This window comes from Diaporthe amygdali (genome assembly GCF_026229845.1).
Source record: "Diaporthe amygdali strain CAA958 chromosome Unknown NODE_2_length_3802984_cov_64_841326, whole genome shotgun sequence".
Classification (NCBI taxonomy): Eukaryota; Fungi; Ascomycota; class Sordariomycetes; order Diaporthales; family Diaporthaceae; genus Diaporthe; species Diaporthe amygdali.
This window is the reverse complement of record NW_026517022.1, coordinates 3,541,641-3,554,226: the sequence shown is the minus strand read 5'-3', so window position 1 is coordinate 3,554,226 and position 12,586 is coordinate 3,541,641. Positions and strand designations below refer to the sequence as shown.

The window sequence follows — 12,586 nt, the reverse complement described above, 5'->3', positions numbered from 1 at the left end:
ACTCAGCGCGAGATAGAAAGTTTTGATCCAGAGTTGTATGAACAAAGTAAGCTAATGTCGAGGAAATGAAGGGAACCCGCTGTGGAGAAGGCATGACTTTATGGATTTTCGTTGTCTTCCTTCGTTTACAAAACAAGTGCTGGTGAAACAGTTCACCGCCATTGAAAGTACCTAGGCGAAGTGGGCCTGTGATTGCCTGCAGACAACGTTAGATGAGGGAATGTTGAGATGAAATATTGGAACCTAGGGAGACCGACGAACTGATTGGTACAATGACAGTGAAGTAACTGGTCGAAACCTGTCTCATTCTCTGGAAGGCCTCATGCATTTGAAACATACATCTGAGGATGCGGGAGGCCCACCTTGCCTTCCAGCCTCTGCAGGACATTCCGGACGACCTTGAGAGGGTAACTTGCACCGCTTTGAGTAAGGACGTTTCAGACATGGCCGAGACAGTCCTCATGCTCCAATGGATGCTCTTTAGAGTGTAACCATTGAAGCCCCAAGACCTTTTCGTTACAATAATCAACATAACCCTTAACGGAGAACATCGATAGGTCTGTCATAGATTTCTTAGCTTCTCGAGTTTCTGAGCTCTTGATATCTGAAAATATTATGGGCTGCGTATGCCATAGGATAGAAAAAAAGGTAATGATTATTAGTTAAAAATTATCGTTAGAATTGATTTTACTATTATTCAAACAAGACGAAATAAGTATGACTGAGGGCGAAATATTCTTTAACGAGGTCGATGTGATCTTCGATTATTAAATAGATAATATTCCTGATACATTTCTATTGGTAAAATTGAAATAGTATTCTTGTGGAAACAGCCATGGCGATAGATCACATTATGATTATATTACCAGCTCAGGTTCTCAGTCACATTGCTCGTTTTTAAAGAAGATCTAAAAAATTCATAATCTCAAAGTATTATATCACGGCACAATGTTGATAATAGGGCCCAATCCTAGTTTAGTCATATTTTCGAGCTCGCCGGCCTCACTGGCACGACTACTAGTCATATCATTACACAGTATGAGACGGCTCGGCCAGGTCCTGACGGGCTCAGGACTAAAAGCCTGAAAATATCGTGTACTTCTGATCTGAGGACGAAGTACGAAACTATGGACAGAATAATGCGTGCGAACGTGAAGGGGAAGGATATATCAGATGTAGTGTATTATTTGGTGTCTCACGCCCGATGCTATTTCTGGGGTGTCCTGGGCGTTCAGTCATGCTTGGCGCCTTTCAGGACAAACGGTAAATGTGAGCATTGAGACGGTTGAAGTGGAGGCTGGGCTGGTGCTTAAGTCGGGCCCAGTATCCGGAGCCGGCTCAGTGCTCGAGGCTGTTTTGTTGTAGACAGACCCAGAGCCTGATTTCGGAGTCTGCGTGTAGAGTCGCATTTTGGATGCCATGTTGGTAGTGTTTCTTAGTTGAAGATTGGCTTCCAGTTTCCAAAAGCTGGGGTTGAAGCCAGAAAGAATACAGTGCTGAGTTTGAGAAACCACGCGGGTTTGCAAAAGTAAGCGACCTTTCCCCTTTATATGTACGCGCCTTGTGACACATACACTCGCAGAGATGGAAGGAAAGACGTTTGGGTATTGATTTATTCGCTGCTAGCCGATCGATCATCATATTTCTGTGAAATTGGTTCTGAGCGCTTGTCATTCTCATGGCAATGGCATTTGTAGTCCCCGTGGTCAACCAGCCCTCATATTTCTCCCGCGCGCTCTTTGGGTTCCCACCTCCGCCTCTATGTCTGATTCTCAACGCAGCTCTTGTGCGTACTCTTTCAATAGAGTGACTGTCGGTGAGTATAATATTGATTCGCCTATCCGAGCCATGGTCTTAGCTCTCCCAAATAGAACCTATTTCGACCGTTCTATCGATGCATCGGCGCTTTGAACTCGCGTTCCATGGTTTCAGTGTTATCTAAGGTTTGGCATTTGGCCGTCCTCAAGCCATTTCGCTACTGCCTGGCTAATATGCCTGCAACGCTGTTTGTAATGGTCTTTGCTGTTATATTGTATTGTCTAAAGCAAGGGCGGCAAAACCCCAGGCAATTTCAGGATGTGGCTGATTAGTCAATGAGAAATGTTCATAAAGTTGGAGAAGACGACAGTGAGGTATTTGAAGGTTCATAGCTCACCAAGAGAGCCGGGGTAGCCTTTGCATTCGCAACTGATTATCATACGTATTAGTGTTTAAGGTCAGCTAGATAAGATCCTGGCCAAACTCTAAAACCGAGCCACATTTGTTCAGCTGCACATCCTATTTCGCTATTTCTGGAGCGCTAATAGACCTACTGCGCCCGGAAATGTACATAAGCAGGGTGTGAAGGTTGATAAAGCGAGAGAGTATACGTCTAAAGCTTGAGGCTTCGCCTATAAATTTCTTTTAAGTTAAGAAAATAGATACCACGTAGCTCCTTAGGCTATCTGAGGAGACCAAGCGGCCGTTGAAACTAGTTGATCCTCAGTAGGTGTAAAATTTAGAGGCTTTGATATAGTATAATTGCCTCGACACAGGAGATAGACGTATTTTAGTATCTACGATCGCCGAGTTGTCAACGAGTTTTCTCCAAGTTAGGCAGATAATAGTTTAAAATGAATACTTTATTTGATAAAATTGATATTGAAATAAGCAAATGGGTATATAACCTGTACTTTGAATGCTTGTTTGAAAATATAATATGAAATAGTTTATAAGCTTTAAATCTAATTCTAACTATTGTATGGTTTAGATTAGGAAGTAAGCATATTATTATCCAAGATATTAATATTAGCTTGAATATTAGCAAGTATTATAAAACTATTTTGCTTATATATGAAAGCCTCTATTTATATACTTATTCTTATAGTATTTATTTTAATACTTGCTTTTATATGTCCACCTCAAGCTGTTAGATGATGATATCCTTTTCCAGGTTCTAGTATCTCTTGCTCGGAAATTACTCTAGTTATGCCACTTTTTCTGGAAACTAATTTGACTGTTCAGTATAGCTTTTTAATCTTAAGACTTTTAGTGCTTGAAGTCTTTGTATATTTAGATAACATCCCAGTTTGCTAATCATCAACCGGTTAAAGCTATCTTAATCCTATTATTTGTTTAAAAACAAAATACAGTATTAAACCATAGATAAAATTTTTCTTTCATGTGTACAGTAAAATTGGACAATATCTAAATCGGGAATGTTGCGCTATATATAATTGTCAAAAAGCTGGTATATAATTCGGTTGATCTGGCCTAGTTGAACGGATCCACCCTTCTCACTCTGTGCGAAACACCTTTCCAACAGTAGAGACTCTGAAGGCTGCTAGGTAGGATTTAGATGGATTGGACAGCAGTAATGTTCAGATTGCAAGCCACTTCTTGTAACTGATTAGCAACACGAATGACTCGTTATGATGTTTCAGTTTGATGTTTGCGCTGCAGTGTACAGCATCTCCATTATCGAAATTTCATTCTCATATTCGAATCAATGTAAAGAAGAATGGACGGGCTAAGACCAAATGAAATGTTCAGACATGAGGCGATGGCGGCTGTCACCTCTCCTCTGGGCGAGGAAAGAAGCAATGATCGACCCCTCCATAGTTCTCTTTTCGTCTGCATTGTTTGTCATTTCCTCTTGGCGGCCACATCATGCCCCTTCCAGTAGGAATGGAGGCTGGTGTGGAAAAAGCAGATACACAACTTCGACCTGATTGAACCTTGGGAAAGCAGGACACTGGAAACAGAAGCCCGTTGATCGTGATTCACCGTCACCGGTATCCATGCCCATGATATATCGATATCGGACGACTGTGAGATTTACCACAGATGCGGCATACAAGATACGACGGCTTTCCACCATTCGAATGATCTCGCAGAAGACCATACCACTGTCTTCAACACTGAACACGCAGTTTCGCCTGGGTCTTCTTGCAAACCCACAATTTCTGAAGGTGACGAACAATCTCATTCTCAGATAAATATAGGGAGTCTGAGGCAGCAGGACGATTCGTCCTGTATACATTAATCTGGATTCAGCGCTGATTTAATGGAAGGGTCTCACGATATGTGGACTTGTAGTCTACCCGCGATATGCGGCCCCTCCAGTGCCACCACAGTAAGACTGCACGTCCACCATCTCCAGCAGGTCTACCTCACAGCCTTCGTGTCCTGACCACCATTCCCCTCCCACTGATTCCGCTGCTCCTGGCGGCCACCCGGCAGTCCTCCCTGGACGTTGGCCAGCTTTTCACCCGGGTTGTTCTTGGCAAAAGGGCCGGCCGAGTTGTTGTCAACCTCGGCCTCAGCGATCTTGCGGGGCTGGCCAACCATGTAAAAGAGGGGGATGCTGATGGCGACAAGCATTCCGGCGATGGTCTTGTTGCGCAGGCTCCTGTGCATGAAGTAAGTGGTCAGCAAGTATTGACTCCAGTAAATGACGATGACAACAAGCCGTAGTGACTTACCTGTTTTGCTGTGCGCGCGCCACGGGGTCTGGGGGCTCCTGTCCGCCTGGACCGCCGAGGTCGTCCTTCTCGCCGTCGCCTTTGGCGGCGTAGTGGCGGGTCTGGAAGAGAGCTGGCGCTGCAGACCGTGCAGGCTGGGCCTGGGCTCGGTAGGCTGTGGACAGGCTGGGGCGTGAGGCGAGGGAGGTGAGTCTCAGAGCACGTGTGGATGACATCTTTCGGGGGTTGAGAGCGTTGTTGCTGCACGTTTCGAGTGTTGTGGTTATGATTGTGTGACTAGGTTAAGCTGAAAGAGAAGGGTTTGTTTTAGGTCCCAATATTGGGTGCAATGTGATGATGTCGCGAAGAGCCTTACGAGGGTTCAATTACGAGGCTTGTATGAGGAGAGAGGCGAGGACGGGATCAGCGGGCCTTTTGTTTGTCACTGTGGTTGATCAAAATATTGACGTTCTGATTGAGTGATTCGGTATCACCACCTGCACGTCGACATGACGTGTGTGTTATGGCATTTGCATATCATTTGCACAAAGGCCGCTTCCTTCCGTTCAACATCGCAAAACACTGCTCGAGCAAGTTTCAGCTGGGCAGAGCTGAGCGAACTCAAACCCCATCAGCGTGTCGAAACCAGCTCTTGAAAATGTTGATGCACGCATTAGTTCATGCTGGGGCATCAGCAGCCTGTGCCCATGGTGTTGTTCCTGGGTGAGCTCCACGATGCCCCTCATTTGGCCCCTCAGATCAGATGCTGACTCCTCGCAGATCGATGCTCCTTTGACATCACTTTGGTTCCCGATTCCACTTCTTCAGCGTCAACAGTCCGAGGAAGCCCCAGTCTTGCAGACAAACCCTGCTTAAGCCGAGTTGACTCCATAGTCGCCTCATTGAGATGATGATACCTAGCTTCAGGCCCCTCGAGGAGACGCATACACAATGGCAGATAGTGTTCGGAGCCGACGGAACCCCACACCTGGTCGGAGCCGGGCAACGGATCAGGTAGTCTGCTTCACTCATCACACCAGTACGACCCTGGCAACATGTTTAGACTCCAGATGTGGACGGCGTGCTGTCCTCCCCGCAAAGCTTGATCAAGTGCGCAGTGGCTGCATGCTCCAGAGTGCGTAGGGGAGCATGCAGCCACTGCGCTGATTTGGTGGTGGTGGCACTGGGCCCAAGAATCCGGTACACTTGCTCTTCAGGTGCCTCCTAAGGGTGTATAGGTCCCCTGCTACTGGACATTGAACCACCATTGTTACTTCCATTCGGCGCCGTGAATGGTTGGCAGGGCATGTACGGCCAACATGTGAGCACTCAATAAAAACAAGGCCGAGAAGCCGCGGGATCCGAGCCCCTGGCCCATGACATTGGATGAACTGAACGGCACTGGACAGCACTTCCAAGGTTGGCATGGTTGACGTTGTTGACTGCGACCCTCCTTGCACGGCTTTTTGAAATCGAAACACCCGAATCAGCAGAACACGTCTGCACCCTGCTGCATTGAAGCCATCGCCATGTGCCCTCATATGTTGCCGCCCAAAAAGAAGCATCATGATCAACATCGTGCAGACCTTCCCTGGCCTCCTTGCGGCCGCCACATGCACCCTGCTGGGCTTGGCACTGTTGTATCTCCTGAACCTCAACCGCCTCCTCAGCATCACCCCGGATGAGGTCAAGAAGCTGGTAAGCAACCGATGGACAGACCAACAGGTCAAGCAGACCTACGAGCGTCTGCACCACAACCCGATCACCACGGCATCCTACGCTTCGCAGCTGCCACCAAAGCTGGACAGGCGCTACATTGTCACCGGCGGCTCAGGCTTGGTGGGAGGCTACATTGTCCTGCAGCTACTTGAGCGCGGTCAGCAGCCCAACACCATCCGCATCGTCGACTTCCAGCAACCACATCGGAGGGACCAGCTCGACCACCCGCTCTTCGAAAAGGTTGACTTCCAGAAGACAGACATCTCATCTGTCGAGTCCACCGATGCTGCCTTCAGCAGACCTTGGGACCCGTCCGTGTCCAAGCTGCCCCTGACAGTCTTCCACACCGCGGCCGTCATCATCCCATCTGCCCGGTCAAAGCTCGTCAACGGATTCTGCGAGGCCGTGAACGTCGGCGGCACCGAGAATGTTATCGCTGCTGCCCGTCGCGCTGGGGCCGATGTGCTCGTTAGCACCTCGAGCGCGTCCATCAGCATCCGGCCCGTGGAGCTGTGGGTGAAGCCGTGGCGGTGGAACAGCTGCCCACGTGGTTACTGCCAGGTCCTGGAGGAGTCTGACTTCTTCCAGCCTCTTCGCAGGCACGAGGAATTCTTTGGCAACTACCCTGCTTCCAAGGCCAGGGCGGAGAGGATTGTGTGCGGTGCAAATAGCAGCGAGTTGAGGACAGGCTGCATCCGCCCGGCCAATGGAGTCTATGGTCACCCGACCGACAATACTGTCGGCGGTCCGTTGAATAGCCAGATCACTCCGACGTGAGTCCGTCCTGCTCCAATTTGAGACCAAAATTGGCCACGGTAGCTCAATGTTGACTGACGGATACATAGCTGGGCCAAACACGTCGTCCAGAGCTTCGTCCATGGCATCAACTGCGCATTGGCACACCTGCAATTTGAGTCCATCCTCGCCGAATTGGGCTCTCACACGGCACTCCAGGCCGGCCGCCCATTCTGCATCACAGATCCCAACCCGCCCATCTACTACGGCGATCTGTATGCCTTGCTGTCCAAGCTGGCCATCACGCCCTTCAAGCTAGTCGCCATCCCTCCGATGCCGTTCGTATTACTCTCGTACCTGATCGAGTTCTACACGCTCCTGCCCTACCGGCTGCCCAGTAGCCTGGCGCGATTCGTCCCTCCGCTGTCTGGGGACGTCAAACACCTGCAGCCCGGCCTGTTCTCCATCTGCACGCACCTGGTTGCGGACAATGCAGATGCCGGGAAGCCTGTTGGCGACGGCGGGCTGGCCTACCGGGGCGTGCTAACGACGCTCGAGGGTATGTGCCAAGAGCTCGTGGACTGGAACCAGGAGCAGGAGGAGCATGCGAAGGAGGCAGCGCTTGTAGCAGATGGGAAGGCAGGCGTGAGATATTTCCATAGTAGCGTGTCGCTGGCCGAGCAGATGCAGAACGTGGGCCTCGTGGGCAAGAATATAAAGCTGTGAGGAGGGGCGAAGATAGTACCTGCTCAATGTCGAGGGGAATCACGTATTTTAAATATTAGCCTATCAAGAAATAATCGCTCATCAATCTCTCTTATTTCACCCCAGCGAAGAAACGTTCCTCAGCTGCAGCACACACTAGGCTCCTCAATCCCAGCTGCACCCTCCTCCTCGCCCGACCCGTCCCCGTCGATAACATACTGGCGCGTCATCCAGTCGCAGAAGAACTTGCCCAGGCCGCCGCCGATGATGACGCAGATAATGATGTACCCGTTGTACGACATAACCAACAACATAACAATATACGCCAGCCCCAGGGCAGCGGCGTGGATCACAGCCCGGAAGAGCTGCTGCAGCGGGCTGACGCGGAACACGACCGCCCTGCCACCGACACCACCCACACCGTTCGCGACACCGCCGCCGCCGCCACCCAGGCGCTTCCAGGCCGCGGAGGCCGGGGTGACCTTTGCCGTGGCGGCGCCCTTGGCAGGGCCGGTGCTCGCGGATGCCGAGGAGGAGGATGACGAGGCGGCGGCCGCGGGCACATGCTGCTCGAGCCGGGCCATGGCGGCGCGCGCCTGGAACCCGCGCAGGATCCAGTCGTCGTACTCCTTGCCGACGCGGCGCAGCGCCTCGAGGACGATGACGAGGAGGATGGTGCCGATGCACGAGGCCGCGAAGGCGCCGTTGCTGGTTACGTGCCATGACTCGGCTAGGAAGCACGAGTCTATTGTGTACCAGTTCCATAACATCTGTTGCAGCGCAGGCGTGTTAGTTAGTCAGTTTGATCAATTTACTTGAGTGGGCTCTGATTTGATGCTCGGAGCACCTGGGTGCGGTGCGGTGCGGCGCGGCCGGCGGCAGTGGTTGCAATGTCGCGGGTCGCGAATGGGGCTGCTTACCGACGAGTTGCACGTCCCCATCGACATGGTCATATCCATATCCATCTTGTTAGTGGTGGTCTCGCTGTTGCTGCGAGGCCAGAGATTGACAGGTTCGGTTGTCGGCGAGCCCTGCAGTGAGCAGTCGGAACCTGCAGAGGGGGGTGGGCGGATGTCTCGATTCGGGCGGCTTTGATGGCTTGTCCCGTGTTGTCGTGCCGTGTGTGGATAAAACGGATGAATTCTGAATAGATGAAAGACTGGCCCGGCACGTCGGATCGCAGGTCAGGTCATATAAAATCCGAGGGAGCGGAGTTGAGCCCGGCGTCTTTTTTTTGTTTGTGAAGCTGTGCCTGCGTCTGTCTATCTGACTTTATTATGGCCGTGCGTGTTCCCCTCTCTGGAGCCCCCTCAATTCTGCGCAAGTTGATGGAGTGATTATTGAGCAAGTTTACAGCACGACGACGACGACGACGGATGGCAGCATTCAAGCCTCGTGAGAAGTTTTCCAGGAATCAGCAGAATCGGCGGGCATGAGTCCGTTAATGGAGTAAACTAATGGTATGGTCGGCTTGCCACCACATATTTTCCCCTTCTGCCGGGATCTAAACATGCTGTCGTGTCGGTACTCGGTGAGCACAGAAGCTGATGCCAAGCAAGAAACGTGCTCAACCCAAGCTCAACCGTGGCCGCGGCCACCCCTGAGCTAATAGCAGTGGGTGGTGGGGGCGTAGACGTGGGGATTTCAGTCGACTTTTGCCCTTGCTTTGCCCTGTCTGCCCAACCTCGAATGGGCTGTGTGTGGGACCCCCGGGGACTTCTCACGAATGAGACGGCTCCTAATCGGGGGCGGGATGTGCCGTAACGAGAAACTTGCTCAAACTTAAGCCTCACGTTGGACCCACTGGCTCGCCTCCTGCAGCTCCCTCAGACTAGCTGCCACGGTGCTACACTTACTCACTCACTTATTCACTATTGTATTGCTCATGTTTCACTCACTGCTCCTCTCGCTCCTTCATCCCGGCCTCGGGAGTGGCGCCCGGGATTCCCACCTGGCCTCGGCCGGCTGTCGTGGCCTCTACTACGCATGCGAGGAGCTTCCTGTCTTTCTTCCCTATGAGGCTTTGGGCTCTTTCTCATGACCAAGAGCCATCAAAGTAATGTGGACAAGCAGGTCAGGCCAAGCAAGATGCTTGTGATGATTTTGACTATGCTGCTTGGGAAGCAGGAGGAGCACCAAGGCAGAAACAGGCAATCCAAATCTGCCGGAGAAGGTTTCCTCATCTCCGTGTTGTGATGAGTCGCGCACGAGCCTGCGGGCTCCGGAAACTTGCTCAAACCACCGCTGCCACTTGCTGCAGAGGTGTTCCCATAGTGGGCCTTGGCGGACCACCGCTTGCCACCAACGACCTGCTCCGGATTTGTCGTCCTTTCCATCTCGTAAGAGCCCGTCAGGAAACGTGGAAACGTGCTCAGCTTGGGATTTATCCAAACATTGGCGGCGTGATCCCGGGGGCTGGGCGGCCGGTGGAGCAGATCTGGATCCGAATCTTCGGGAAGGGGGTCCGTTTCGAATAATATGCCTGCGCCCATGTCACCATTTCTATACCATCCTCCATGTCCTGATACCACCTCCGTCTTCTGGTGTTTTGTCTGTGTCATTCGTTATTGCTGATCCCACCCAAAACTTTACTGAGCATCGGTAAGGTTGCTTCAGCATCCATCCAGACGAGGGAGACATTACTCCAACACCACACAGCTGTTGGATACTCGTCGATCCTGTCAAGCGCCTTCGAGGTGCTAGACGGACATACTCACATCCAGGATGGCCACTTCGCAAGGGGTTCTCCTCGCTGCGAGGCATATCCAGAACTTCTCCGATGCCGACGGCTCAACACTCGAGCCTCACTGGGGCTACGCAGACCGGATCCTGCCCTGCACAAATGATGCCGGCTCATGCGCCTACCTCGACCTCGTCTACCACTCACACGACCTGTCTATGCTATACACAGGCATCTTCTGGGCCTCGATCGCCGGGATATTATTATTATGGGGCCTTGGACGACGAATATTTCCACCACCAACGGCAGACGAGGCCATCACCTCGGGCGCAAAGGCTGAATCGCAGGGTTCCAAAACCATCGGCGGCCTAGAGAAGCTGAAGCGATCGATATCAAGTTTCCGCCGGACCTACCTCCTACCTGACTTCGCACCCCGGATCCTGGGACATGTCACCCGACTCCAGGTGCTGATTCTGTTCATCCTCGGGGGCTACCTAACCGTCTTTTCATTCGTCGGCATGACCTACCAGACCTGGATCACGCCGGTCAAGAGCTCGCCCGGCCTGAACAACACGCGCACGTCGCTGGGGCCGTTCGCCGACCGCATCGGCGTGCTGGCTTATGCGCTCACGCCACTCTCGGTCCTGCTGGCCAGTCGCGAGTCGCTCCTCAGCGTCATCACCGGCGTCCCTTACCAGAGCTTTATGTTCCTGCATCGTTGGGTCGGTTATATCATTCTCATTCAGTCGACCGTGCACACCCTCGGCTGGATCATCGTCGAGGGTGCTCTGTACCAGCCGCAGCCTTCGGAGTGGAACAGGGTCGCCGGGGAGTTGTACATTCAGTGGGGTTTTGTCGCACTGGGACTGCTCGTGTTGCTATGGATCTTCGCCACACCCTGGGGCATTCGATTGACAGGTTACGAGGTCTTCCGCAAGGCGCACTACGTCTTGGCTATGGTGTACATTGGTGCCATCATCGGCCACTGGATGAACCTGCAGTGCTTCCTCATCCCAGGAATCCTGCTGTGGTTCTTCGACCGCGTCGGCAGGGCAGTCCGCACTGGACTGCTACACTATCGCTGGGTGCCCGCAAAGAACAAATGGGGCTTCGAGTCCGCCAAGGCAACGATCACGCGATTCGAGGATGCCGACAACGGCGACGTGGTCCGCCTGGACTTTGATCATATCCAGCAGCCGTGGCACGTCGGCCAGCACTTCTACCTCTGCTTCACCGAGTCCTCGGTCTGGCAGTCCCACCCGATGACGCCGCTCAGCTTGCCCCTGGCCGACAAGGCGGGCTCGGTGAGGCACTCGTACGTGATCCGCGCAAAGAAGGGCGAGACCAAGAAGCTCGCCGACATCGCGGCCAAGAAACTCGCCGCCGCCGCAGGGCCCGCAGCAGCAGCAGGAGGAGCGACCACGTCCGTCGTGCTCACGGGGCCCTACGGCGTGGACATGCTCTCGAGCGTGACGCCCGAGACGAACGTCCTCTGCGTCGCGGGCGGCACGGGCATCACCTTCGTGCTGCCGGTGCTGCTGAAGCTCGTGCGCGACAGGCCGGTGGCAGGCCGCAGGATCGCGCTCGTGTGGGCGGTGAGGCGCGACGTCGACGCCAGGTGGGTGGCGGAGGAGCTCGAGTACGTCCAGGAGGCGGGCTGCTCGCACAGCCTGGACATCAACGTCTACGTGACGCGGGAGAAGGAGCACCACGCCTCTGTGCGGCGGGGCGCCGCCGGGGCCGAGGCCGGGGCCAAGAAGGACGACGGGGCGCAGGAGAAGGTCGAGCCGGCTGGGTCGTCTTCTTCGTCTGATGCTGGGGGTTGCGACTGCAATGATGTGAACCATCACCACCCCGATAATACAGAGATACCCGAGGCGAGGCGGCCTCATCTGGACGAGATTGTGAGGGACTTCGTCGGGTCCGTGGCCCGTGGTTCGACAACGGTGTATGCGAGCGGGCCTGGCGGCATGATTGGGGACCTGAGGAAGGTGGTTGCGAGCTGTAATGCATCGGGAACTGTGTGGAAGGGCGATGCGAGAGGAGATGTGAGGCTGATCTGCGATGATCGGTTAGAGTAGACGAAAAGTCAAATCCGTAAAATAAAATAAGAAAAACTACAATTTAATGTTCATACAAACCTCAATGGCTGCGGCAAAAAGGTTCCTGCTATAGGAGCTATGAGTTGCTAAGACACAATTTCGTCCTCAACTTGCTGCTTATCGACTGGACAATCCGGGATATCGGGACGTCCTGGGGTCATCGCCCAATGAATGGCAAAACTTCTGATATACTAAGAGGACCT

At 52.8% G+C, this 12,586-nt stretch overlaps 5 protein-coding genes across 5 annotated transcripts; 2 read left to right on the top strand and 3 right to left on the bottom strand.

The window, feature by feature from the left end:
- Positions 1 to 3,646: 3,646 nt before the first annotated feature.
- On the bottom strand, positions 3,647 to 4,678 carry J7T55_012447 (uncharacterized protein; the record flags this gene model as incomplete). The annotated part of the gene is made up of 3 exons (XM_053137333.1): positions 3,647 to 3,899; positions 4,151 to 4,390; positions 4,464 to 4,678. The coding sequence occupies 3 exons, from the start codon at positions 4,676 to 4,678 to the stop codon at positions 3,647 to 3,649; spliced, it is 708 nt and encodes a 235-aa protein (XP_053000244.1).
- A 1,330-nt stretch (positions 4,679 to 6,008) lies between these two features.
- J7T55_012446 (dehydrogenase-like protein) lies at positions 6,009 to 7,622 on the top strand (the record flags this gene model as incomplete). The annotated part of the gene is made up of 2 exons (XM_053137332.1): positions 6,009 to 6,934; positions 7,007 to 7,622. 2 exons carry the CDS (start codon positions 6,009 to 6,011, stop codon positions 7,620 to 7,622), a joined length of 1,542 nt encoding a protein of 513 aa, XP_053000243.1.
- Positions 7,623 to 7,741: 119 nt separating this feature from the next.
- On the bottom strand, positions 7,742 to 8,566 carry J7T55_012445 (copper transport protein ctr4; the record flags this gene model as incomplete). The annotated part of the gene is made up of 2 exons (XM_053137331.1): positions 7,742 to 8,371; positions 8,522 to 8,566. 2 exons carry the CDS (start codon positions 8,564 to 8,566, stop codon positions 7,742 to 7,744), a joined length of 675 nt encoding a protein of 224 aa, XP_053000242.1.
- Positions 8,567 to 9,495: 929 nt separating this feature from the next.
- On the bottom strand, positions 9,496 to 10,162 carry J7T55_012444 (uncharacterized protein; the record flags this gene model as incomplete). The annotated part of the gene is made up of 2 exons (XM_053137330.1): positions 9,496 to 9,631; positions 9,810 to 10,162. 2 exons carry the CDS (start codon positions 10,160 to 10,162, stop codon positions 9,496 to 9,498), a joined length of 489 nt encoding a protein of 162 aa, XP_053000241.1.
- Positions 10,163 to 10,325: 163 nt separating this feature from the next.
- Positions 10,326 to 12,362, top strand: J7T55_012443 (ferric reductase; the record flags this gene model as incomplete). The annotated part of the gene is made up of 1 exon (XM_053137328.1): positions 10,326 to 12,362. One exon carries the CDS (start codon positions 10,326 to 10,328, stop codon positions 12,360 to 12,362), a length of 2,037 nt encoding a protein of 678 aa, XP_053000240.1.
- Between the last annotated feature and the right edge of the window lie 224 nt (positions 12,363 to 12,586).